Genomic DNA, 26,007 nt, shown 5'->3' with positions numbered 1-26,007 from the left:
AGTTTTAATTATTAATTAGCTTCAAGCCTTGACAATATTCCATTTTTAAATTAACTATAGGAGTGTTTGCAGACATTCATCACATTATATTCTGGACCATATATGGAGCCCCTCCAAGTTCCTCATTTGCAGTTGTACTTTTATGAGTTGTTGATTTGGTACAGGAAATAATGACATTCTGAGGTTTGAGTCAGCTCAAATCTAATTCCGCATCAGTATACATTCCAGCAAGTTTTTCTTTCTCTCCAAAATGGATGATCTGGAGAATACTATATCCTTGAAGGATTTTATTACATCCTTGTCAATTTCTTCATTACCAAGGATATTACAGATTTCCTCTGGGGTCTATCTGCAGAGTGAGTATAATACAGAAATTTAGAGGCTTAGCAACATTTAAACACAGCAGACACAGCCTATGTTAAATGCTAAGATAGACACTAGACTAGAGATAGTGACCGCTTTTGATGTTGTGATTCTTATTGTCTGTGTACATTTCCTAGTGATGTCAACTGATAGTATAGTACTTCTACATTGCTTTAGAATATACAATCCTCAATACAGCCATATTCAACTAATTCTTTTTCTAACAGAGATTCAAGAAACCTATTTGGAGTTGTGTACTTAGTGGTACAGTAAATGCTATATTTGTTATTGGTACAACTTGTATTTTCACAGAGCTTTTCAAACAGGTATAAACAAAAAATTTTAAACTAAACCCTTAAATTGTAAATTGGTTCCTAATCCCTGACCCTGAGAATCTCTTAACCTAAACTTCAATTGACTGGTGTATGGCCAACTTTAATTTCTGAGTTTGTTTAAGTTAAGTTATAGGTATGGCCATGGATAAGGGATCGGGGGTTATTGTTTTTGTTTTAAGAAAATTTGTTTGTTTGTTTTTTTATTGTTAGTGGGGCAAAACCAATGTTAGTTTTTAACCAAAGTAATGAAAAAGGAGCAGGATGGAATTTTTTTTTCTTGAAAGAAGGAAGTTCTAACAGTGAATGTAGTTTTGGGATATTAAAAGCAAACATTTTCTGAAGTACTTTTGAGTGGCAAGTCATTGAATGTACTGATGAGAATTTTCATACAAAAGCTTGTACTAATATTTGGATAAATGTTCATTTAATAATCTACTAATGTGTAGCCAACTTGGGTCCTAATAGTTAACTTAACGTGTCCCGAATACTCACTTGTTCCAGGACCAGCAGCACTAAATACTTAAATTTCTGCTAACTTTACCAGTCAAAATACCAAAAACCCATGATCTATGTCTCTAGTCACTACACAGTTTACTGCGAGTTATGTGCATTATAAGATTACTATAAACTTTTTCAAAGAAGAAGTCAGCAGTACACTATTTATCAAGTCCACGTCATATAAACAGCTGGATTATGAATTCCTCTAAATGCATTCCATAATTTGTAAATGTAATATATTTAATTCATCTTTATCACCATACACACACTAGGGCTAATATAGGAGTTGATTTTCTAAAAGTAAAATTGCAGTTGCACTCAGTAAGTGCATTTGATCCAGCGCTCAGTAAATGAGAGAAAGCTCTGCTGACTTCCAACATCCATTCATGTGCAAGCAAAAATACAGTTTTTTTTGCCATGCATGTGATTGGGAATTCTTTGTAGAGTAATGTATTACCTTATTTATTAAGCTCTGGAGCAACCGCACTTGAGTAGTACACATTATATTTGACTTTAGTAAATCAACTCAATAGTTAGCAGTAATAATATCAACTGTTTCCTGGGCTGTATCAATACATGAATTACCCTATAGGATTGTTCGAATTGTTTACTAATTGAAAAACATATTTTGGTAACTGATCAACATTGAAAAAGTATATAAGTAATCTGTTACCTCGCTGTTTTCTTGCTAGATTACTATCCAGTTGTGTTTAATGTATATTTGTGGACAATGATGGCAATTATTATTAATGTTTGGACTCTTAAAGTAGTATTAAACCCTCACTGTATTAAGTATTTTCCCCTTTGGCTCCATGTTACTATTAACACATGCTAGGCAATTTATCAATATTTTACCTCAAAGACTAATTTGCCCACTCAAAATGTATGCAGCTAGTAGTATTCTTGTGGCACTTCCCTAGAAACTTCTGGATCAGGAGCGCTCATTATTGTGTCACATGACCTTCTGTTTCAGGACTACATGTCCTATCCACCCCTCAGCTCTCTCCCTCAGTCTCCTCACGTATCACTAATTTACTATCAGATATATCAGTCTGGATGTCTCACCACTTCCTCAAACTCAATCCATCCAAAACCGAGCTTATAATTTTTCCTCCACCACGTGCCCCTTCCCCTGATTTCTCTGTCAATATCGATGGCATTACTATCAGCCCATCCCCGCATGCCAAGGTCTTAGGTGTTGTCCTGGACTCTGAACTCTCCTTCAAACCCCACATCCAATCGCTGTCCAAATCTTGCCACCTCAGCCTCTGCAACATCTCCAAAATACGCCCCTTTCTAACCAAAGACACAACAAAGCTCTTAGTTCACTCCCTGGTCATCTCGCGCCTCAACTACTGCAATTCCCTTCTCGTTAGCATACCTCTAAACAGGCTATCCCCCCTTCAATCCATCATGAATGCTGCCGCCAGACTCATCCACCTTACCAATCGCTCAGTGTCCGCTGCTCCTCTCTGTCAATCCCTCCACTGGCTTCCTCTCACTCAACTAATTAAATTCAAAATACTAACAACATCTTACAAAGCAATCCACAGCTTGGCCCCTAGCTACATCACTAGCCTAGTCTCAAAATACCAACCTAATCGCTCTCTTCGTTCCTCTCAAAACCTCCTGCTCTCTAGCTCCCTCGTCACCTCCTCCCATGCCCGCCTCCAGGACTTTTCCAGAGCCTCTCCAATCCTATGGAACTCCTAACCCTTATCTGTCTGATTATCTCCTACTCTATTAGCTTTTAGGCGATCTCTGAAAACCCTCCTTTTCAGAGAAGCCTATCCTACCCACACCTAACAAATATACCTCCATTTTCTCCATTAGCCCATCCCCCACGGTTATTGACTTTTGTTTCACTTGACCCTCCCTTCTAGATTGTAAGCTCTAACGAGCAGGGCCCTCTAGTTCCTCCTGTTTTGAATTGTATTGTAACTGTATTGTCTTCCCTCACATTGTAAAGCGCTGCGCAAACTGTTGGCGCTATATAAATCCTGTATAATAATAATAATAGTAATAATAATAATGATTACTCACATCTAGACTATAATGCACATGCATGCGCACTTTAATATATTCAGGTGAAATCCTGCACACTTGCTCACAGCCTATAATGCACTTACATGTTCAATCTAATAGAGCTTTATTGAAACTGTGTGTGAAAATATGCGCTTTGTAGGCACATGTATAATAAAATATCAAAATTTAATAATACAAAAAAGACATTTATTCTTAAATAAAAAAAGGGGAAGAAAAAGAGGGTCATGAGTAATTGCATGAACATAGTATAAAATCATAAACTCTAATAGAGACCACGGTCATGTAGCCAAATCCCCTGAGGGGATAAAGATAATTACCAAAAGCCCCTCTGGGGATATCGGCATGGCTGTGGTGCTAAATAGTGGTAATTGTGATGTTAGCTCAACATGTTTCACAATAACGCTTCTTCAGGAGAATATCTCACCACTGAACTTATAAAGAACTGGTAAAAAAGGATGGTCAGTGCGTGCAATGTGGATCCACCAAAGAAATAGTTTAGCAAGAGATAATGTCAATTGTATCAAGAGTTGTTAAATACAGTACTCAGGTACAGAGGCCTAGTATCCACCCCTAATGAGTAAGCCAGTAATAATTAAATTAGAATATGAGGGGGGGGAGGGGGTCCTTAAAAGAAGGAGGGCCAGTTGGTATAAAAAAAACTGAATCTGCTGGTGAGTCCATAAAGCATCTGCCAATGGCGGCGGCTCCTCCATAGCATCAGATGGCAGATGCTTTATGGACTCACTAGCAGATTCATACTATTACCCTATGGATCTAAAATCTTTTTTATACTGGGATGTTCTTTTGAATATCAAGATTATCCTTTATGACACTTGTAAAGATTACTGCTGTCCAGAAGTTTCTATAAAGGAATATTCACCTTGAGTTTTTTTTATACCAATGGGACCCTCCTTCTTTTAAGGACCCCCCATATTCTAATTGAATTATTACATGCTTACTCATTAGGGGTTGATACTATGCCTCTGGAACTGAATACTGTATTTAACAACTCTTGCTACAATTGACATTATCTCTTGCTAAACTACTTCTTTGGTGGATCCACATTGCAAGCACCGACCATACTTTTTACTTTTAGTTCTTTATAAGTTCATTGGTGAGATATTCTCATGAAGAAGCATCATCACGGAACATGTTGAGCTAACACCGCAATTAACACTATCTATTCTAGCACCACAGCCATGCTGATATCCCCTCAGGGGATTTGGCTACGTGACCGTGGTCTCTATTAGTTTATGGTTTTATACTATGTTCATGCAATTACTCATGACCAGTGGCGGCCCGTGCATAGGGGGCGCCAGGGCGCCGCCCCCCTACCCCTAAAAAAAAGAAAAAAAAAATTACAAAACGAACAAATAAAGTTGTACAAAAAAAAAATTGGGTTCGCCGGCCTCTGTGAAGGAACTGGTGGCTAGGGTGGGGGGTGGCGTTACGTCCCAGAAGAGGCGCCGATTGGCTGCCTTCTGGGGGCGTAACCTGGGCGCAAGTTTTTGCGATTGGACACCCCCACTTTCTGATATCCTGGCTGTGATTGGTCCAGGCTACAGCCTGGACCAATCATCAGTCAGGACATCGCATGGCCCCATACTGACCCCGCTGATGTCAGGTCGCGTGCGTCAGTCACGAGTCGGGTGCCTAGTGGACGGACACGGCAGGAGAGAGCGGAGAGGACCGGCAGAGAGCGGAGAGGAGACCGGAGTCACCGGACCGGAATCAGATCGATCCGGGACCAGACCACCACCGGTAAGTAAGCGGTGCAGTTTGCAACAGCAACACACTACCTCAGAACTCCCGTCCCATGTGCAGTTGGTTCAGCAGGCTGCAGAAATATCTTGCAGAAAAACAGGCCAGGAATAGTCTTTGGGGCAAATAAAAAAACAACCCCTCAAAAATTTAACAAAATAAAAATAAAAAAATAAAGCAATAACAAGGTGAATGTGGGCAGAAAAGGTCCCTAAAGCCTGTGTCCGTGACACTAAATAGATACCCGTGGAATGGTGACAAATTATCCATAGATGATGCCTAAAAAGCCTTTACATGTTACAAGTTTAGAGTTACACAGTAGGTCTGACACTAGAATGATTGCTCTCGCTCTGATGCTTGCCGTAATGCCTCATGTGTGTGTGAGATCACCATGTACATATGTGTATATATATGCTGGACACTAAGCATTGAATGGGGGACATGCTGGACACTAAGCATTGAATGGGGACATGCTGGACACTGTGCATTGAATGGGGGACATGCTGGACACTGTGCATTGAATTGGGGACATGCTGGACACTGTGCATTGAATGGGGACATGCTGGACACTGTGCATTGAATGGGGACATGCTGGACACTAAGCATTGAATGGGGGACATGCTGGACACTGTGCATTGAATTGGGGACATGTTGGACACTAAGCATTGAATGGGGACATGCTGGACACTAAGCATGGAATGGGGGACATGCTGGACACTGTGCATTGAATTGGGGACATGCTGGACACTCTGCATTGAATGGGGACATGCTGGACACTGTGCATTGAATGGGGGACATGCTGGACACTGTGCATTTAATGGGGGACATGCTGGACACTGTGCATTTAATGGGGGACATGCTGGACACCGTGCATTGAATGGGGGACATGCTGGACACTGTGCATTGATGGGGGACACGCTGGACACTGTGCATTGATGGGGGACATGCTGGACACTGTGCATTGATGGGGGACATGCTGGATACTGTGCATTGAATGGGGGCACGCTGGTCACTGTGCATTGAATGGGGGCACGCTGGTCACTGTGCATTGAATGGGGGCACGCTGGACAATGTGCATTGAATGGGGGCACACTGGACAATGTGCATTGATGGGGGGCACGCTGGTCTCTCTGCATTAATGGGGGGCACGCTGGTCACTGTGCATTGATGGGGGACATGCTGGACACTGTGCATTGATGGGGGACATGCTGGTCACTGTGCATTGAATGGGGACATGCTGGTCAATCTTGAACCAACCTAATGATTGTTTAAGTCACGCAATTTTTACAGCGTTTTTTTTGCCGCAAAGCAATGCCTATTAAATTTTTCTGTTTGCGCCCCCCCAAAAATTTTGAGCACCAGCCGCCACTGCTCATGACCCTCTTTTTCTTCCCCTTTTTAAAAAAAATAAACGTATGTCTTTTTTGTATTAATATGTAGAACCCTCCTAAATAGGTGCTAGGCAGGTAAAATGTAGTTTGCTCTGTCTGCTTATCAGAGGAGCCTGATTGATAGTTTTGCCTGTTGCATGTGTCCATGTTTGATTCATCTGGTCTGAGGGGGTGTCCCCACTGTGTTCAATAGGGAGGCATGTTGGACAGTGGGGGAAACCCAGCCAGTGACACACAGGTTTTGTAGCTGTCCCAGTGGGTTGGCACAGACAGTGGTGCATCCTGGGATATGTTATAAAAGCCAAGGGCACATGTGGCAGGGTGTCTTTGGGTGGGAAGCCAAGTCCCAGAAGGAGGGTACGGCTGTTTCTCCTTCTGCAGTTGTGAAAGGTGGTCACAGTTAGTCGGCCTGGTGAACCTGAAGGTGTTGCTGAACGCAGAGATCCAGTGTATGCTGACAAGTGGAGTTTGGAGGCAACGGTGACTCTGGAAAAACAGTGTCCATGAGTACAGAGGAACTTGCTCAGGGTTCTGCCAGGAAGGGGACCACTCCAGAAGCTAGGGTCAGCGGATGGGTGCCAGCACACCGGTAGTGAGAGGAAGGGGGGTGCCAGTTTCAGAACCCTGAAGAGAATATTTATAAGGAGGCATTTAAAGTATCTTCACTTAGTGGCAAAGTAAGGCAGAGGCCTTGCCACATTCTACAGTAAGTTGTCTCAGACTATGAATGGTTAATAGTGGGAGTATCCCACTCATCCCTTCTCCTATCCAAGTTCTCAATGAAACACAAAAAAACAACATCCCCTGGATTGAATATTGACTGAGCCAAGGACTTTTGATGCTACTATCTGCTATCCATTGTTAAGGGTAACCCAGGGGAATCCAGAAAGTGTAAATCTCAGCAGTCCTCTAGGGGGCAGTGCTACAAATACATTTTGATATTTTATTATACATGTGCCTACAAAGTCCATATTTTCACACACAGTTCCAATATTCTCATTAGGATGTGGCACAATTTTTATCTCATGCATTCAGTTTGCTATCCCTGTTAATGCACAATCAAGTCATTCCTATACTAATAGAGCTTTAGTTAGACCTTCCTCTCAAACCTTTGCACACACATCAAGGTGCTCTTCAGGGTGACTCCAGGGAGACCCTGCATCATTCCCCTATAGGCAGAAATACTAGTGGCCTAGATTTTACAGCAATATTGTGCTGCATACACAGGCTGCAAAGACAAAGGGAACAGCAACAACATAAATATGTGAGGTATGTTGCTACATTTAATTTGTTTTAGCAAGAGTTTAAAGCTAATGCAAAGTCTTTAAATAAAAAAAATAAATAAATCCGGTCCCTGCAAGTTATTATCATAATGTGCTAGTATGCATCACATAGCACATTATGAAAGACTTACCTTGAAACAAAGCCCTCCAGCAGCGCACTGTCACCCCTGACAGGGCTTCCATTTTCACCCAGTCTTCCTTCTGGGTTTGTGTGCTATGACTGTTTGAAAGGCCGAGTGCGATGATGTCACTCCCATGCATGCACGCAGGAGTCAGTCATGGCACAGCTCTCTCAATGGATGGCATGCACAGTGAGCATGCGCTGGTGACATCACTGGCTGCTACACATGTAGATATCTCCTAAACAGTGCCTGTTTAGGAGATACCCACTGTTCCTATAGGTAAGCCTTATTATAGACTTTTCTGTAGGTAGAAAATAAAAAGCGGAGTTTACTACCACTTTAATTATAGGTATCAAGAGGTATCTTGGAGAGGGGAGAGGCGATCTATGTCAGATACCTTCCAGTGAGAGAGAGATTATAAGGGGAAATTATGTTGTCCAGCATTACTAAATACTATTTTCCATGATAGCCTGGGTGCAGTTACCTAATTGACATGACTCTTTGACAGGAAATCCAAGCAAAGACAGTAATATCAAGCTACAGTCCTTTCATGTCTATGGTCACCTTTAACACCACACTTAGCCCCAACATAAAAAAAGTGAACTGAATGTTTTAAAAGACTAGCACAGCACTTGCAGAAAATAAGGGCAAGACCAAAACTGAAAGCTTGAAATTTATATGTTTATATCTGTAAAAATGACATCACACATTTTCAATCACAAAAAATAGCAAAAACAGAATGGTAAGCAGCTGAGTACATATATTTTAGGGGTATAAGATACACTCTTGTGTCTCTTCTTGCAGCCACTCATTCCACCTTTCTCCCTGCTGCTGCTCAGTCTCTCCCTCCTAAGTGACAGCAGTCACCAGACAACAGACCTAGCTCTGGCATTAAGACCTTTTTGCTCCCATTATATCAAAATATTTCCCATCCATAAATTGACAGATCATATTATTGCAGTTATGTATTCGTCTGCAGTTCCCATGAAAGTTTGATATTATTGTTGTTATATTACAGAATGTTCTGAGCGAGCTTATACGTTTAAGAACTTTAATAGGTTTTGATGCATGACAATCCAAATTAATAATCCACATTTTGTCTCTATGTTTGTGTTATTTTTGCAATGAAAAATGAAAAATTGAAGGAGTGTTTGTATTCAAACCTGGACGCTAGCATGTGTCATGTACTTCATACCATTATTTCCACACAACATATGATTAGCCAAAATACACATCACTGTAGCATGTGTAGCAGCAGGAAAATGTTTAATGGCACCTTGAATGTGTACTGCAAAATACAGTTACCAATACACGTCACGTGCTACATGTAAGTACCCCAAGATAAATTTGCCTCCTAAAAATTAATGAATCTAGTTCAATGTTTGTCTGGAAGACTGAAAAAAAAAAAAAATCTTGCTATGGAAATAGTATGTTTCCACCTGCTATCTTTTTAAAGTAGATTTAGATATGTTTGAATTTTTTTTCCATGTCACCTAAAAAACATAAAGATGAATACTGCCAAAGCTATTTTTCCAAAAAATATACATGCAAAGTTTTTGCAATGAACAAATAAGGAAGCGTATATTAAGAGCCCAGCAGACCTGGCGGTCAGTAAAAACAGTAGTGCAAGTTTATGAATTCTCATAACATAAGTGCCAAAGAATTAGTGGCCAGGAAGTCCAACAGAACAATAAACAATAGTAGACCAAACAAAGTTTACAAGTGCGTTTAATGAAAGTATCGTGACCATGGAGAATGTTGCCGTTCATGTTGCTGTAACGCTCCTGCGTTTTTAGTATAGGCTGGATTTGCAGCTGCAAAATCTCCACTCAGTAGTCATGTAGAGATGTGTTGAATACCAGATCCTACTCTCCAGGACTCATCACCGTGGGCCTGTCGGCTTCAACATACAGATATATACACACTCAATGAGATGTTCCTGGAGTGATAGGATGTATATGATAGTATGAAGGTGATGTGCTGAAGGGACAGGTGTGAACAGTGACAAGGATGGTAATCACTTGATAGGTTTGTATAGGAGAGTTCAAGATGGTGTTTAGGAATGCAGATAGGTTAGTATCGAGTATGCTAACAGGTGGTGAGGACAGCAGATGACAAATACAGGATAGAGTAACCCAGTGCAAGGATAGATAGTAGTAGACAGGAGAGCTAGCAATCTATGCAGCAGTGCAGATGATAGATGGTAGTAGGCTCAAGAGCTAGCAATCTATGTAACAGTGCAGATGATAGGATAGTATGGATAGGTAGTAACAGTCCTTAATGTGCATAGGTAGATAGTGCAATAAGGTTATGGAGGGTTCCCCTGCGGGGTACTTATCACTTGTAATGTTAGTAGTTTAGAGAGGTCCAGTAGATAAAGAATGATCCGGTAGCGAGATACAGGGATCAGTAGCGAGGTTCCGGTCTGCTCCAGGTAAAGGGAATAGCTGGAGGTTCCGATCGAGAGACAGGCTTGAAAGCATGTGGATAACAAGGCAGGTTGAACGAACAATGTGAGTGAGACCGCCGGCGGTTGAAATAGCCGCTCTGCGGCGCTCAGCAGTGACATCATCGTTCTTAAAGGTATATGCGTACCACCTGAAGAGAAAGGTGGGACGCATTACAGAGAAAGTGGTGATTAAGGGTACCGGAGGTACCAGAATCTTACAGTACCCCCCCTTAAGGCCGGCTCCGGAAGGCCTATAGGACAGGTTTCTCTGGGTGTTTCGAGTGAAAGTTCCGTATAAGTCTAGGCGCATGAATATCAGAGGTATCTAGCCAGGTGTCGTCTTGGGGTCCATAGTTCTTCCATCTTATGAGATACTGGAGTCTTCCTCTATGGATGCGAGAATCCAAAATTTCCTTGATCTCATACTCTTCTCCGCCTTCAACTTGTATTGGAGGTGGAGGCAAGATGGTAGGCCTTATTCCTTGGTTAGGAACATGGGGCTTCAGTAGCGACACATGGAAGATGGGATGGATCTTGAGATCTGCTGGTAGGGTGAGCTGTACTGCAGCTTTTCCGATAAGTTTTTTAATTGGGAAGGGTCCCAAAAATAAAGGTCCAAGCTTCTTGCTAGGGATTTTTAATCTTAAGTTCTTTGTCGATAGCCAAACAAGGTCCCCAATAGCATACTGAGGAGAAGGTCTTCTACGAAGGTCGTAGTACTTTTTTTGTTGACTGTGAGCGTGTGATATAGTGGTATTGAGTAAACCCAAAGAGTCTTTTATTTGGGTAAGGTAATCCGAGGCTACTGGGTTACTCGATGGCAGGATGCGTGGTGGAAGAAGAGTGGGATGAAACCCATAGTTCAAGTAGAATGGACTTTGCTTCGTAGTACTGTGGGTTGCGTTGTTGTAAGCAAATTCTGCTAGAGGAAGGAGATCCACCCAATCATCCTGCAAGTATGATGTGTAGCAACGTAGATATTGCTCAATGCACTGGTTGACTCTTTCAGTCTGTCCGTTGGTCTGAGGATGGTAGGGAGAAGTGAGCTTTCGCTCAATGCGTAAAATTTGACAAAGTGCTTGACAAAATTTAGAGATGAATTGTGAACCACGGTCGGACAAAAGAGTTTTTGGAATTCCATGCAACTTAAACACATGTTTCATCAGTAGTTCTGCTGTTTGTTTAGATGAAGGTAGTCTACGGATAGCAATGAAATGTGCCATCTTTTTCAAGTGGTCCACTGACACTAGGATGGTATTAAATCCTTTAGAGGGTGGAAGTTCTACTATGAAATCTAAGGACACAACTTCCCATGAAACCTGGGGTATTGGTAGACTACAAAGTAGTCCAGATGGTTTTGTAGTGTCAATTTTGGACCTTGCACAGATGTCACATGAAGAAACAAATTTTTGTACAGACGTCTTCATATCAGGCCACCAAAACTGCCTGGTGAGCAAATTAAAGGTTTTCGTTATACCCATATGTCCTGCCATGGGCACATCATGCGATAACTCCAAGATCTTGGTGCGCATAGTAGGGGGTATGTAGAGTTTGTCATTGTAATAGAGGAAGCCTTCTGCATCAGTACTTAGTTGTGGTGGAGGTGAATCCATTCTTATACTGTGCAAAATCTCTTCCTTCAAGGAACGGACAACACCAATAATGCGTGCATAGGGTATTATGGGAATGGAAGGGATTTCGGCGCAGTTATCTTCGGTTAATCGTGATAGCGCATCAGCTTTTTTATTTTTGTCTGCAGGCGTGTAGGTCACTAGGAAATTAAATCTTAAAAAGAATAATGACCATCGTACCTGCCGGTGGGAGAGAGTCTTGTTAGTCTGGAGGTATTGAAGGTTTTTATGATCTGTATATATGAGTATTGGTAACTGGGTACCTTCGAGCAGATGTTGCCAATTCTCCAGTGCCAGTTTTATGGCAAGCAACTCCTTTTCACCCACTGGGTAATTCACCTCTGGGCTGCTTAGTGATTTTGAAAAGAAAGCAACTGGGTGGAGTGATGAAGTGTTTGTTGGTCGTTGGGAGAGAACTGCTCCTACTGCCATATTTGACGCATCTACCTCTAGAATATATTGGAGAGATGGGTCTGGATGGCGTAGTATGGGAGCAGAAGTAAAGCTTGATTTTAACAAGCAGAAAGCTTGATTTGCTTCTTCTGACCATTTGAATGTTTTTTTTATACTTGTCAGTTGTGTGAGAGGTCTCACAATAGCGGAAAAGTTCTTGATGAACTTCCTATAGAAGTTCGAGAATCCAAGGAATCGCTGTAGGGCCTTACGAGTTGTTGGTATAGGCCAGTCTAGAATACAGGATATCTTACTCATATCCATCTTAATTCCAGTTTTGGATATGAAGTATCCTAGAAATAATATTTCTTCTTTATGAAATAGACATTTTTTTAATTTCACATATAGTCTGTGTGAGAGCAGTCTGGACAACACAAGTCTTACATGTTTTATGTGTTCAGGCATAGATCGAGAATAAATAAGTATATCGTCTAGGTATACTACAACACAGACATCAAGTAAGTCTCTAAAGATGTAGTTTATGAATCTTTGGAAAGCTGCGGGAGCATTACATAGCCCGAATGGCATCACAAGGTATTCGAATAGTCCGTATCTGGTTCTGAATGCTGTTTTCCACTCATCCCCGTCACGGATTCGGATTAGGTTGTATGCCCGTTTCAGGTCTAATTTGGTGAAATAAGTAGCCCCACGCACCTGTTTAATAAGTTCAGGGATGAGCGGCAAAGGATAGCGATCCTTTATCGTAATCGTGTTTAATTGCCTATAATCGATAATAGGCCTGAGACTGGAATCCTTATTGCGGACAAAGAAAAGTCCTGCAGCAGTGGAAGAAGTAGAGGGTCTAATGAACCCTTTTGTCAAATTCTCATCCAAGTATTCCTTGAGATGAGAAAGTTCATCCTGTGAAAGGGGATAAACATGACCGAAAGGCAATTTGCTGTTAGGGAGTAGATCGATAGTGCAATCGTAATCCCTATGGGGAGGCAACACTTGAGCATTTTTCTCAAGGAACACTTCGGACAGATCCTGATAGCATAGTGGTGCAATTTCATCTGACACCACAGACAGAATCTTCCCATAAGATGGGAGGTTACACGTATTCTCACAATAGTGAGAAGGGAAAACCAAAGTCCGTTTTTTCCAATCTATGATTGGTTGGTGTGTGTGTAACCAGGGAAGTCCCAAAATAATAGGAAAATGGGGTGAGGATAGTATGTCAAAGGTGATAGTCTCCACATGTGATTCGTTGGTAGTGGCAAGGAGTGCCTGTGTCTGGTTGGTGATTGGACCAGAAGACAGTGGAATACCATTAATGAAACTAACAGAAACAGGCTTAGATTTTGAAATAATAGGTATTTTATTTAAGGTAACAAAGCGTGTATCAATATAGTTTCCACAAGATCCAGTGTCGACCATAGCCTTGGTGGTGATCCTAGTTTGGTCCCACTGTAATATTAAATGAACAAAAAGATAGGGGTTAGAAAAGGAAGTCGTTAATCCTCCCAGCAAGACATGTGAACACTCACCCTCTTTTTTGCGGACAAGGAGACAGGTGCTTATCAAATGATCCGAGGATGCGCAGTACATGCAGAGATTTCTGGATGTTCTTCTAGCTCGTTCAGTAGTCGTTAAAGGTGGGCGTATGGTTCCTACATCCATGGGAGTAGGTTCAACGGCCGAAATCTGAGAAGGACTAGACAATGGCATTCCCATCTTTTCAGCCCTTCTTTCTCGCAGTCATCTGTCGATGTTGATACTAAGTTGTATCAAGGCCTCCAAGGTGCCAGGTAAATCCGCTCGGGCGAGCTCGTCTTTAACAGCTTCCAATAACCCGAGTCTGAATTGAGTTCGCAAAGATGTGTCATTCCACCCTGAATCAAGGGTCCATCTTTTGAATTCAGATACAAAGTCTTCTACAGGTCTCCTTCCTTGTTTTAAGGCCCTCAACTGAATATCAGCAGTACTCTGCCTATTGGGGTCATCGTATAAACTAGCGAGTTCCGCTAGGAATAAAGAATAGGTGTTGAGAATCTGATCATTATTCTCAAAGAGAGAGTCTGCCCAGGCCCGTGGATCACCCGTCAAGTATGAAATAACGGTACAGACTTTTATTTGATCAGTGGGGTATGTACGAGGTTTTAACAAAAAAAGCAATTGACATGCGTTTTTGAATTCACGAAATTTTTTCCGATCACCTGTAAACACTAGAGGAGGGTTTATTTTAGGTTCAGGAGGCTGAACAGCAGTAAGCCATGAGAGCTGGGTTACCTGCTGTGTCAGAGTCTGATTCTTTTCTTGTACGTCAGTTAGAGCAAGTATTAACGCTTTTACTTGTTGTGTTAATTGTGTCACTTGAGTGGGTAATTCTGCTGAATCCATTTTTAAGGTTCGTTCAATCTGTAACGCTCCTGCGTTTTTAGTATAGGCTGGATTTGCAGCTGCAAAATCTCCACTCAGTAGTCATGTAGAGATGTGTTGAATACCAGATCCTACTCTCCAGGACTCATCACCGTGGGCCTGTCAGCTTCAACATACAGATATATACACACTCAATGAGATGTTCCTGGAGTGATAGGATGTATATGATAGTATGAAGGTGATGTGCTGAAGGGACAGGTGTGAACAGTGACAAGGATGGTAATCACTTGATAGGTTTGTATAGGAGAGTTCAAGATGGTATTTAGGAATGCAGATAGGTTAGTATCGAGTATGCTAACAGGTGGTGAGGACAGCAGATGACAAATACAGGATAGACTAACCCAGTGCAAGGATAGATAGTAGTAGACAGGAGAGCTAGCAATCTATGCAGCAGTGCAGATGATAGATGGTAGTAGGCTCAAGAGCTAGCAATCTATGTAACAGTGCAGATGATAGGATAGTATGGATAGGTAGTAACAGTCCTTAATGTGCATAGGTAGATAGTGCAATAAGGTTATGGAGGGTTCCCCTGCGGGGTACTTATCACTTGTAATGTTAGTAGTTTAGAGAGGTCCAGTAGATAAGGAATGATCCGGTAGCGAGATACAGGGATCAGTAGCGAGGTTCCGGTCTGCTCCAGGTAAAGGGAATAGCTGGAGGTTCCGATCGAGAGACAGGCTTGAAAGCATGTGGATAACAAGGCAGGTTGAACGAACAATGTGAGTGAGACCGCCGGCGGTTGAAATAGCTGCTCTGCGGCGCTCAGCAGTGACATCATCGTTCTTAAAGGTATATGCGTACCACCTGAAGAGAAAGGTGGGACGCATTACAGAGAAAGTGGTGATTAAGGGTACCGGAGGTACCAGAATCTTACAGTTGCACATATTGCCATTGCGCACCATGATGCTGCATGTTGTGAGGGCTGGCTGTGATGGCTGTGATGGTGATGAATCGGGCTCCGCCATGTGTGTATGTCATGCCAATTTATCCCTAACCCCTTTGTTCAGCATCTCAAACAGTAAACTCTCTGGAAATTGTCTTTGCTCCTCAGATATTTTTCTCTAGCTTGTTAGCTGTAACAATGACAAAAGTGTCTGATTCATCAGGCTTCTTTTGTACGGCAGCTGTTGCTGTGGTGGGAAAAGATGAAGTGGCATCCTCCAGGGTATTCCTCTTTTTAGGCTGGTGCACTGGTGTTATGGAAGTGGACACATTTAACTCCTCAGATGCTTCTGAAAAATTAGGTTCTACAGCTAGTGTATTGCACAAAATGTAGTTCACATTCTGAGTAATAACCAAAACATCAATGTTAATAGATGTTCCATAAAAACATAGCATTTATTGCCTAGCTGTGAGGAAGCAACATATTCTGCACAACAGTGAATGTCAAGGTCACTGCAATGTCATTACATGTGTCAGTATTATGTCCTCCATGTCCTCAAATTGCATTTCAGGAGGCATTGAGTCTCGAGAAGCCACTGGGGTGGCTGGTAGAGTACAGGAGGTTGAAGGAAGAGTACATATTGAGGCTCTGGCATCATTGCAGGCTTTCAAAACACCAGAGTCTTGTAATGTAGACATCATCTGCACTTGCTCCAGACTTCTGCGAATTATGGGTCTTATTGAGTTCCCTCTTAAATAGGGTTCTCAGATTTGCTATTTTGTTTTTCCAATATAGTTAATGTCCACAGCCGTGCAAACAGATTTGCATAGTTCAGCCAGTTTAGTTAGGGCCTCGTCAGGGCCGGATTAACAGCATCATGGGCTTGGTGCTGAGGATTTTGAAGGGCCTTAAGGGCCGTGCCTTGCCATGCACCCAGAGGAGGAAGGGTGCAGCCATGCATGCCTAATTCAACATGGGATGCTGTCTCTGAAGCCCATAAACACATCCATGCATCGCCAACTGTCCCTCCTTGTCCGGCCTTCACGCTGTGTGGGGAGGTTCTGAGGGTGCTGCCTGGGGAAGCGAGCATAGAAGCCAGACTTCTGTGTTTACAAGTGACAGAAGAGCGGTAACAGTGAATATGGCCAACCCGGGGCCTATATAAAAGGTAGGGGCCTGGAGCTGCAGCTCCAATAGCCCCTACATTAATCTGGCCCTGGGCCTCGTATCTTTTATTCCTGTTAGAGTATTCCTTTGATTTGATATACCACAAGCAGGGTCTCTGCCTATACATGTGGATGAATTGCTGAAGGAAATCAGGGGATGTGAAATTATATGTCATGAATCCTACAAAATACAATGCAAGTTCAGCTATGTTACACCATTACACCTTAATACAGTCTGCGAAAACAAAAATGTCAACCTCAATAAAGCACTCAGAAATGTGGCAGTAGTAGCACACAAGGCCTGCTGCAAACATGACATCCCTTTCTGACAGCAGGAAAAAAAATATTCTGAAAAATAAATAAAAACATCTTAAGGTGCTGTAAATCACCACAACATTTCTCTGCATGAAATAATAGGACCAGAAGCCAAATGCAAGACTATCAGAAATAAAAAAGTGCTAGACTGCAACATAACATATTGTAAGACGAAAAATAATAACTTACCTACTTTTGTTGGCACTGATCTGTCATGGATTGAAGTGCTCGCCCAGTAGAATTTTGGATTGGCTCCCAATCAGCACTCATGTACCCCTGAATATATCTCTGGAGATAGTTGTAAAGGACACATCAGCAAAGTACAAGTGAGTCAATTTTGTTTAGCACAAGATTCATGGTTATAAGAAAGACTTGAAAACTATTGGCCAGGATGCCAAATGCATTATTTTCAATATATAAATACAGGAACTCATAGTTTGCATCCACTATGGCAAGCATTCAAATACTAAACACGCCTTTATAATTGTAATAGAAGGAGTATCAATGGATCCACCACAATTAGGGAAGTTTCAATGTTGTTTGAAATTGTTAGCAACCCCCTTCCATTCCTGTGGATTGCTGAGAAACTGAAAGGAATGAAACAGGTTATTAGGACAAAAAAAGGATAGACATGGAGCTCTACAGAATAAAAAAATAAATAAATAAGCACTGTACCTTAATATATTCTTGCTTTCATAACTCCATTGAGGGCCTTGTAGGTCTCTCAGATTATTTGTCCAAGGGCTTGTGGGGAAATGCCTGTTGAAAATGTAAGATCTTGAAGCCTTCTCCCTGTTACAGCTAACATAGAGCACTGATTAGCCTTTGTTCAGGACTAATAAATTCTCGCATTGGTGTGTCCTTTTTGTGGATAAACGGTGTGGAAGCTTGTAGAAAATCTTGAAAACAGTCATCATTCATCAGTAGGTACTTCCTAAAATATTTTCGGTTGTTCTCCTACAACTCTCTTAGAAGAGACGTATGAGAGTATTTCTGTTGGTCGCAAAGTCATTGCTTGCACCATGTCCTCCTTTTTTGTTTCTTCTTTTTAAGAACATTCTTGATAGTTAATATCCCCCGTATGGTAATTGGAATTTCTGGGTCCTGCATTCCTTCTGTCCCATTCTCCATTTGGAATATGAGAACAAGCGAAAAAACGTGAGGAAAAACTAATATGGGGAGCAATGCACCAATATGCCACTATACTCCAAACAGAAATATCCAAATGCAATAGCAGACACAGGGGCACACGTACACGACCATAGGTGTGCGCAGCCTATTGCATTAGGGTGTGCACCCCAAAGCTCAAACACACATGCCTTTCTCTGCTGCCAAGCCGCTTCTTGTTTATTCACAAACTGAAGCATAATAAACACATTTTACTATGCTTCAGTTATGAATGAACACAGTGAGTGAGCAGGATCACTGTGTTTATTTAGAAAAAGGAAGGCCCCCACTCTCCATCTCCATCCTGAAACATCCCCTGCAGCAGCTGGGGGGGAGGGGGGGAGGGGGGGAGGAAAGGAGGGAAGCCAGACGCACTGCGGGGTAGGAGGGTCAATGTGGGGGAAGCCCGGGCAGTAGGGGGAATCAGCACTGCACCTAGTGATTAGGGTGTGCCCAGGCACACCTGGCATACCCCCTGCGCATGCCTATGTACACAACAACACTTCTGATTACATAACTATGCACACAGGAAGTCTTTACTGAATCATACAAGAAATATTGTAGTTTAGTAGTACTCATAAATTCGATATGAGACTAGCATGCAACAAAAAAATTAACATTACAATAAGTAGTCCGATATTCTGATTGTGTGTACTAGGCATAAGTCAGGTGCTTTTGGTATTGGTCTCTGTGATTAGGTAGACAGATGGCAATCTGTCATTACTACACTAATAATGGTGCCATAAGCTCCCGAAAAGAGACAGCTAAAACCTAAGCTAAATAATTAAAGTGGTATTAAATCAAATATCAAAAATGTAATATATTGCAGCTTACCAATCATTAGATATGGTGGCTGTGACTGTACTCACCATCACTGGGAGTGAAAGACAGATACTTAATAGACACTGAGAAAATACTTAGATGTGTATTCCATGTACTTCAATGTAGGAGACAGACAGACTGTCACTGGAAGTATTTTCCTATTGTCTGTCTATTAAGGTGGGATGTGTATTCTGTTAAGTCTGTGTGTCCCATTGTTAAATGTTAATGAACTCACATATTGCTTTGTCCAGACGGCTAGATAATTAGTTCAGGTTAATTCTATTTCTGTATACAATTTCATCTGCATATGATAATGTAATCAGGCTTCCCCTGACCTGAGGGGATAATTTGATCAGAAGGGGGATGTGCTCATGTGTGTATAAATTGAGTGTGAAACTGTTCAATAAAAGAGAATATTCTAGTACAAGCTAAGTTGTCGGCTAGCTTTGTATGGAGGTGACTGGAAAATCTGATATCTATGTTCACGACTGGGAGGAAGCCGTATACTGATGGAAGTCCACAAGTACAGTGCGGGTTGCAGCTCTGTTACATTGGTGGGAAGCGGTGGGATGCTTCCTGCAGTCTCGGACATCCAAACCTCCACCGGGATCCAAGGTCCGGATAGTAGAAGAGGAGACATACAGATATCAGCCGCCATGGAAGAGGAATTCGGAAGGAGGTTGCGAGAGATACAGCACAAGGGACTAGTGTCAGAGAAGGTCCTGCTGGGATGGCATGATGTAATCCGCTGGGAACTCTGGAAGGAAGCGCTAGCCCATGAGCAATGACACCAGGGAAAAATCCTCCCCTCCTTCCAGGAAAGGTACTGGTCACAGTACGAAGTTCGAATGGTGTTTTTGGGGAGACAACCGCACAAGGAATGGAAAGCGGAGTTAAGCAGGCTGGTCCAGGTGGAGATGCTGTTGGACGAGAGCTACAGAACCCTTTCGCTGGTATATAACCCAAGTGTGCCTATGGACAGCAGACAACAGCCTAACGGAAGGCTTTTGCTATGGCGGCCTGGGGCTGTTATTAGAGAGGCTGTCCAAGGACCCCAACTTTGGGAGCAATTTGGAGTGGCGGTTAGAGGATATTGAGGATTACAGAGAAAAGATCCTGAATTTTTCGGAAGTGTTCTGGGGACTGGAAGATTTGGAATTTCTAGCCAATCAGGAATGGGAGCTGGAGATTGCCTACAGACAGCTGCTAGACTCGGTTCAGCCCTGGGCCTGGGCTCCACTTGCCTGGCAATATCCAGAAGTACCAGCTGACAAGTCCAGAAATCCTGACTGAAGAATCAACAATGTGGCACAGTAATAGTGTGCTTTGCTCACCTGCACCCATGGTTTTGAATGCGGAGGCCTTTTGGCGGATGCAGCAAGTGCTGACTCACCTTGACTAACCTGTTTCTGCACAGGACGAGCTTGGATGGAGGAATGCGTCTGTCCAGCCACTGGATAAATGTATGGGAGAAGAGGAAGCCATCTTCATTCCCCAACCACAGATCACAGATTTAATCGACTTTCCATCTGAGGATGATATGGATGATCAATCACCCGCCAAAGTGTTGGCACTGGGCCCAACTGTCACCAGTCCATGCCCTGGACTTTCAGCAATTCCAGAGACTGGGTATTTAATAGATTTTTCTGCTGAGGAGGAATAAGCCTACAGCAGAAGAGCGGGCATCCAGGCCTAGTGCTGTTGACCTCTGCCTGCAACAATTGATGACCCAGGAAGATGTGTACAAGGCCACTGACTTTTCAGTTTACTTTCCTGCAGAACAGCTGGCATCAGTGCCCACAGTGCCAACAATTGGTGCCCATAGTGCTGCCAGTCAGTGCCCATCAGTGCCTGCTCATCTGTGCTGCCCATCAGTGCCACCCATCAGTGCTCATGAGTGCCGCCCATCAGTGCCCCCGTCAGTGCCCATCAGTGCCACCCGTCAGTGCCACCTATCAGTGCCCATCAGTGCCACCTCTCAGTGCCCATCGGTGCCGCCTTTCAATGCCCATCAGTACTGCCTATCAGTGCTCATCAGTGCCGCCTATCAGTGCTCATCAGTACTGCCTATCAGTGCAACCTATCAGTGCCCACCAGTGTGGCATATTAGTACCTCCTCATCAGTGCCACTTCATCAGTGCCCATAGGTGCCACCTCATCAGTGCCCATCAGTGCCGCCTCATCAGCACACATCAATGAAGGAGAAAAATTACTTTTTTCAAAATTTTCTGTCATTTTTCTTTTTTTTTTTTTTTAAGAAATAAAAAACCCAGTGGTGATTAAATGCCACCAAAAGAAAGCTCTATCTCATATGTGTACATTGTAGCATGACCATGCAATTGTCATTAAAATTGTAACAGCGCTGAAAGCTGAAAATTAGCCTGGGCAGGAAGGGGGTGAAAGGGCCCAGTATTGAAGTGGTTAATATAACATTTTTTACAGTAATCTATTTTTGAAGTCAAAACTACCTTCTCAAATGTGTCTCCTGATGCTTGGTAATCCGAGCTTCTTTACTAAATCCATCATGCCATACATTCAAAAAAATGTGTGTGTTTTTTTTTTTTTTAAATGTATGGCCTACTAGAGTTGTTGAAAGTGATCTTTTCTATGTTTTTGGTCGAATTCTGTGCTGCTGCCTATGTTTATATTGTGGAAACTAAAAAAAAAATATAAAAAAATATAGTCCAGTTTTCTTTAAACATTTTTATTTTTCATGTTCCTATCCAAGTTAAACTTGTATTGGTGTAGCTAACTAAAAGTGTTACAGTGGCCACTTCAAGAGGTCACTTCTAGCTGGAATAATTGTCATGGTTGACGTACTCCGCTGTGGTTGGAATAGTACCCTATCCTGTGGGTGTTCTGTGGGTGGAATTAGGCTCCTTTCTTGGGGTCTTCTGTGGATTTAATTAGGCTCTCAATGGGTGGAATGCACCTTTCTAAAGGTTTTGAATAGGTCCCTCTTTCTGATATTGTACTGGTTACCGCCACCAAATGGGTGGTGTTAAATATCACACCTTTTTTAGTTTCAGTTGTAAATTGGACTTAACCGATTACCGCACAATTTCTTGCGATATTTACCAAAAAATTTTTGTTGTTGTTTACTGCAAAATCATTTTTTTGAAATAATGAATTGGACTTTGTTTACTGCATGTGATCATTTATGCAAATGACTAACATGATACTCTTACCTTAGTGAATTGACCCTTAAGTCCTTAATGATCTTCATTTTGATATCAAAATTAGGGTTGAGCGAACCCGGACTGTATTGTTTGGGATCGTACCGGACTCAGACCTGAACATTTCACTGTATGTTCGGGATACAGTCCGTTGTTTGGTTGTTTTGGCGCGGTTTTAATGGCGCGGTTTCAACAGCTGCAGGGCGGCCAATCAACAAGCGTTTAACTAGTGTGCCCTTAGAAGCCATCACAGCCATGCCTACTAATGGCATGGCTGTGATTGGCCAGTGCAGCATGTGACCCAGCCTCTATATAAGCTGGGGTCACATAGCGCCGCACGTCACTCTGCTCTAACCACTGTAGGGACAGGTTCCTGCTGCTGCTGAAGGAGAGATAGGAGATTATTGTAGGGGCAGGCTGGAGATTGCTTTCAGGGAGAGAATAGGAAGAATCTTCTTTAATTAGACAGTGATCTACATTGATTTTATTGTGTGGGGGTGCAGTGCACAATCTTTTTGCCCTGACCTGAGCCCAGTGAGGAGGAGAAAGAAAAACTTTTATTAGTCTGTTAGCTGGGCGGCGTGCGGCGTGTAGCAGCCATGTAATGCAAGCTCAGGGCATAAGTGTTTGCTTAATCTGGATTTAAAAAAAAAAAATGTTTTTTCCTTCATATTTTACTGTGACTTACAGCGTTTAGACAGTCACACGGCTGTTCTAATCTGCTATTCAACAAGCACCGATTTAAGGGGACAATTATTTTTCAGTTTTTCATTCATACTTTACTGTGACACTGTCATATAGTACAGCGTTTAGACACTGCAGTTCTAATCTGCTATTCAAAAAGCACCGATTTAAGGGGACAATTATTTTTCAGTTTCTCATTCATACTTTACTGTGACACTGTCATACAGCGTTTAGACACTGCAGTTCTAATCTTCTATTCAAAAAGCACCGATTTAATTATTTTTCAGTTTTTCATTCATACTTTACTGTGACACTTGTCATACAGTGTTTAGATACTGCAGTTTTAATCTGCTATTCAAAAAGCACAGATTTAAGGGGACAATTATTTTTCAGTTTTTCATTCATACTTTACTGTGACACTGTCATACAGCGTTTAGACACTGCAGTTCTAATCTGCTATTCAAAAAGCACTGATTTAAGGGGACAATTATTTTTCAGTTTTTCATTCATACTTTACTGTGACACTGTCATACAGTGTTTAGACACTGCAGTTCTAATCTGCTATTCAAAAAGCACCGATTTAAGGGGACAATTATTTTTCAGTTTTTCATTCATACTTTACTGTGACACTGTCATACAGCGTTTAGACACTGCAGTTCTAATCTGCTATTCAAAAAGCACCGATTTAAGGGGACAATTATTTTTCATTCATACTTTACTGTGACACTGTCATACAGCGTTTAGAGACTGCAGTTCTAATCTGCTATTCAAAAAGCACCAATTAAAGGGAAAAATAAAATGTTTTCATTCATACGTTACTGTGAGATACACCCGTTGGATACTGTTGTTCTATTCTGCTTTTCAATAAAAACCCATTTAGGGGAAAAAAATAAATTTGCAGCCTAGTCTGCATATGTTACTATGAGATACATCCATTGGATACTGTTGTTGTATTTCGCTTTTCAATAAAAACCCATTTAGGGGAAAAAAATTAAATTGCGCCTAGTCTGCATATGGTACTGTGAGATACACCCATTGGATACTGTTGTTGTATTCCGCTTTTCAATAAAAACCCATTTAGGGGAAAAAAATTAATTTGCAGCCTAGTCTGCATAGGCTACTGTGAGATACACCCATTGGATATTGTTGTTGTATTCCGCTTTTCCATAAAAACCCATTTAGGGGAAAAAAATGTAATTGCGGCCTAGTCTGCATATGTTACTGTGAGATACACCCATTGGATACTGTTGTTCTATTCTGCTATTCAATAAACACCCATTTAGGGGAAGATCCTAAATTGGAGAAATATGAGGAGAAGGTCAAATAAGAGACATGGCCTGGGTCGTGGTGCTGCTGGTGGAGCTCCTGTTGCAAGGAGAGGATGTGGTCGATCTGTGCCAGCTACACGCACAAGTGGAAAACCTTCCTCAGGTGTGAGTAGGCGACAGAACCTGCAGCAGTATTTGGCAGGGCCTAATGCGCCTCTACAAATGTTGAGGCCAGAACAAGTACAGGCAATAGTAGATTGGTTTGCTGACAGTGCCTCCAGTTCCTTCACATTGTCTCCCACCCAGTCTACTGCTGAAAGGTCAGAGTTGGCACCTGCAGCCGATGTCCATCAATATTTCACCTCACCCCCTTGCAAATCAGCCAAGCAGTCTGAGCCCCAAGTCATGCAGCAGTCTCTTCTTCTTTTTGATGACTCTGTTAGCATGGTTTCCCAGGGCCATCCACCTAGCCCTGCCCCAGAAGTGGAAGAGATTGAGTGCACCGATGCCCAACCACTTATGTCTCAAGATGAGTACATGGTAGGACCATCGCAGCACGTCTCGGATGATGACGAAACGCAGGTGCCAACTGCTGCAGAATTCCTAATTGTGGAGACTCACAAGGGCAGGGGTGAAGACTGGGTGGAAGATGATGCGGAGGACGATGAGGTCCTCGACCCCACATGGAATGAACGTCATGCAGGTGACCTGAGTAGTTTGGAGGAAGAGGCAGTGGTCGCACAGAGTCACCAGCACAGCAGAAGAGGGAGCAGGGTGCAAAAGCGGATCGGCCGTGCCCTAGACACTACGCCTGCTACTGCCCAACGCAGCAAGGGACCGAGCACACCAAAGCCAGCTCAAAGGAGTTCCCTAGCGTGGCAGTTCTTCAGACAATGTGATGACAGGACACGAGTGGTTTGCACACTGTGCAATCAGAGCCCGAAGCGAGGCATAAACCTTCTCAACCTAAGCACAACCTGCATGACCTGGCATCTAAGTGCAAAGCACGAGCTGCAGTGGAGTAGACACCTCAAAAACCAAGAAAGGTCTCTGGCTCCTCCTGCTTCCTCTGCTGCAGTCTCGGCCTCTTCATCCACCTCTGTAGTGACAGTGGCACCTGCCACCCCGCAAACAGAGGATCTGTCAGCAACACCACCAACAACCATCTCCACAATGTCCCGTGGAAGCGTTCAGCTTTCTATCTCCCACTGGAGCGGAAGAAGAAGTACCCCCCTACCCACCCACGATCCCGGGCCCTGGATGACAGCATTTCAAAATTCCTGGCCTTTGAAATGCTGTCATTCCGTCTGGTGGAGACGCGGAGTTTTAATAGCCTTATGTCGGTGGCTGTCCCACAGTACGTCGTGCCCAGCCACCACTACTTTTTCCAGGCAAGCCATCCCTTCCCTGCACAACCAAGTGGGTGACAAAATCAGGTGTGCACTGCGCAACGCCATCTGTGGCAAGGTCCACATAACTATGGATACGTGGACCAGTAAGCACGGTCAGGGACGTTATATCTCCCTAATAGCACACTGGGTAAATGCAGTGGCGGCTGGGATAGCAGTTTGGTGCATGTCCTTCCACCACCGAGGATTGCAGTGCGCTTCAGTTTGCCTCCTGTTCCTAACTCCTCCTACTCCGCTTCCTCATCCTCTACCGCCTTCTCATCCGGTCAGCGTAACACCTTCACCACCAACTTCAGCACAGCCAGGGGTAAACGACAGCAGGCAGTTTTAAAACTTGTCTGTTTGGGGGAAAAACCGCACACAACGCAGGAGTTGTGGAGGGGCATTCAACAGCAGACAGATGAGT

The 26,007-nt window shown here is 42.8% G+C and overlaps 1 protein-coding gene across 2 annotated transcripts in view; it reads left to right on the top strand.

Moving 5' to 3' along the window:
• The first annotated feature begins 224 nt into the window (after window positions 1-224).
• THEMIS2 (thymocyte selection associated family member 2) overlaps window positions 225-26,007 on the top strand; it is a 122,191-nt gene continuing 96,408 nt past the window's right edge. For both annotated transcript variants that reach the window (XM_082248561.1, XM_082248560.1), the window contains exon 1: window positions 225-356. In XM_082248561.1, the coding sequence (XP_082104687.1) occupies window positions 251-356 (106 nt within the window). In that variant the 5' untranslated portion in view covers window positions 225-250. The remainder of the gene's footprint in view (window positions 357-26,007) is intronic.

Source organism: Pelophylax lessonae (assembly GCF_965119305.1).
Source record: "Pelophylax lessonae genome assembly, chromosome: 2".
Taxonomy (NCBI): Eukaryota; Metazoa; Chordata; class Amphibia; order Anura; family Ranidae; genus Pelophylax; species Pelophylax lessonae.
This window is presented reverse-complemented; position numbering and strand designations above follow the sequence as displayed.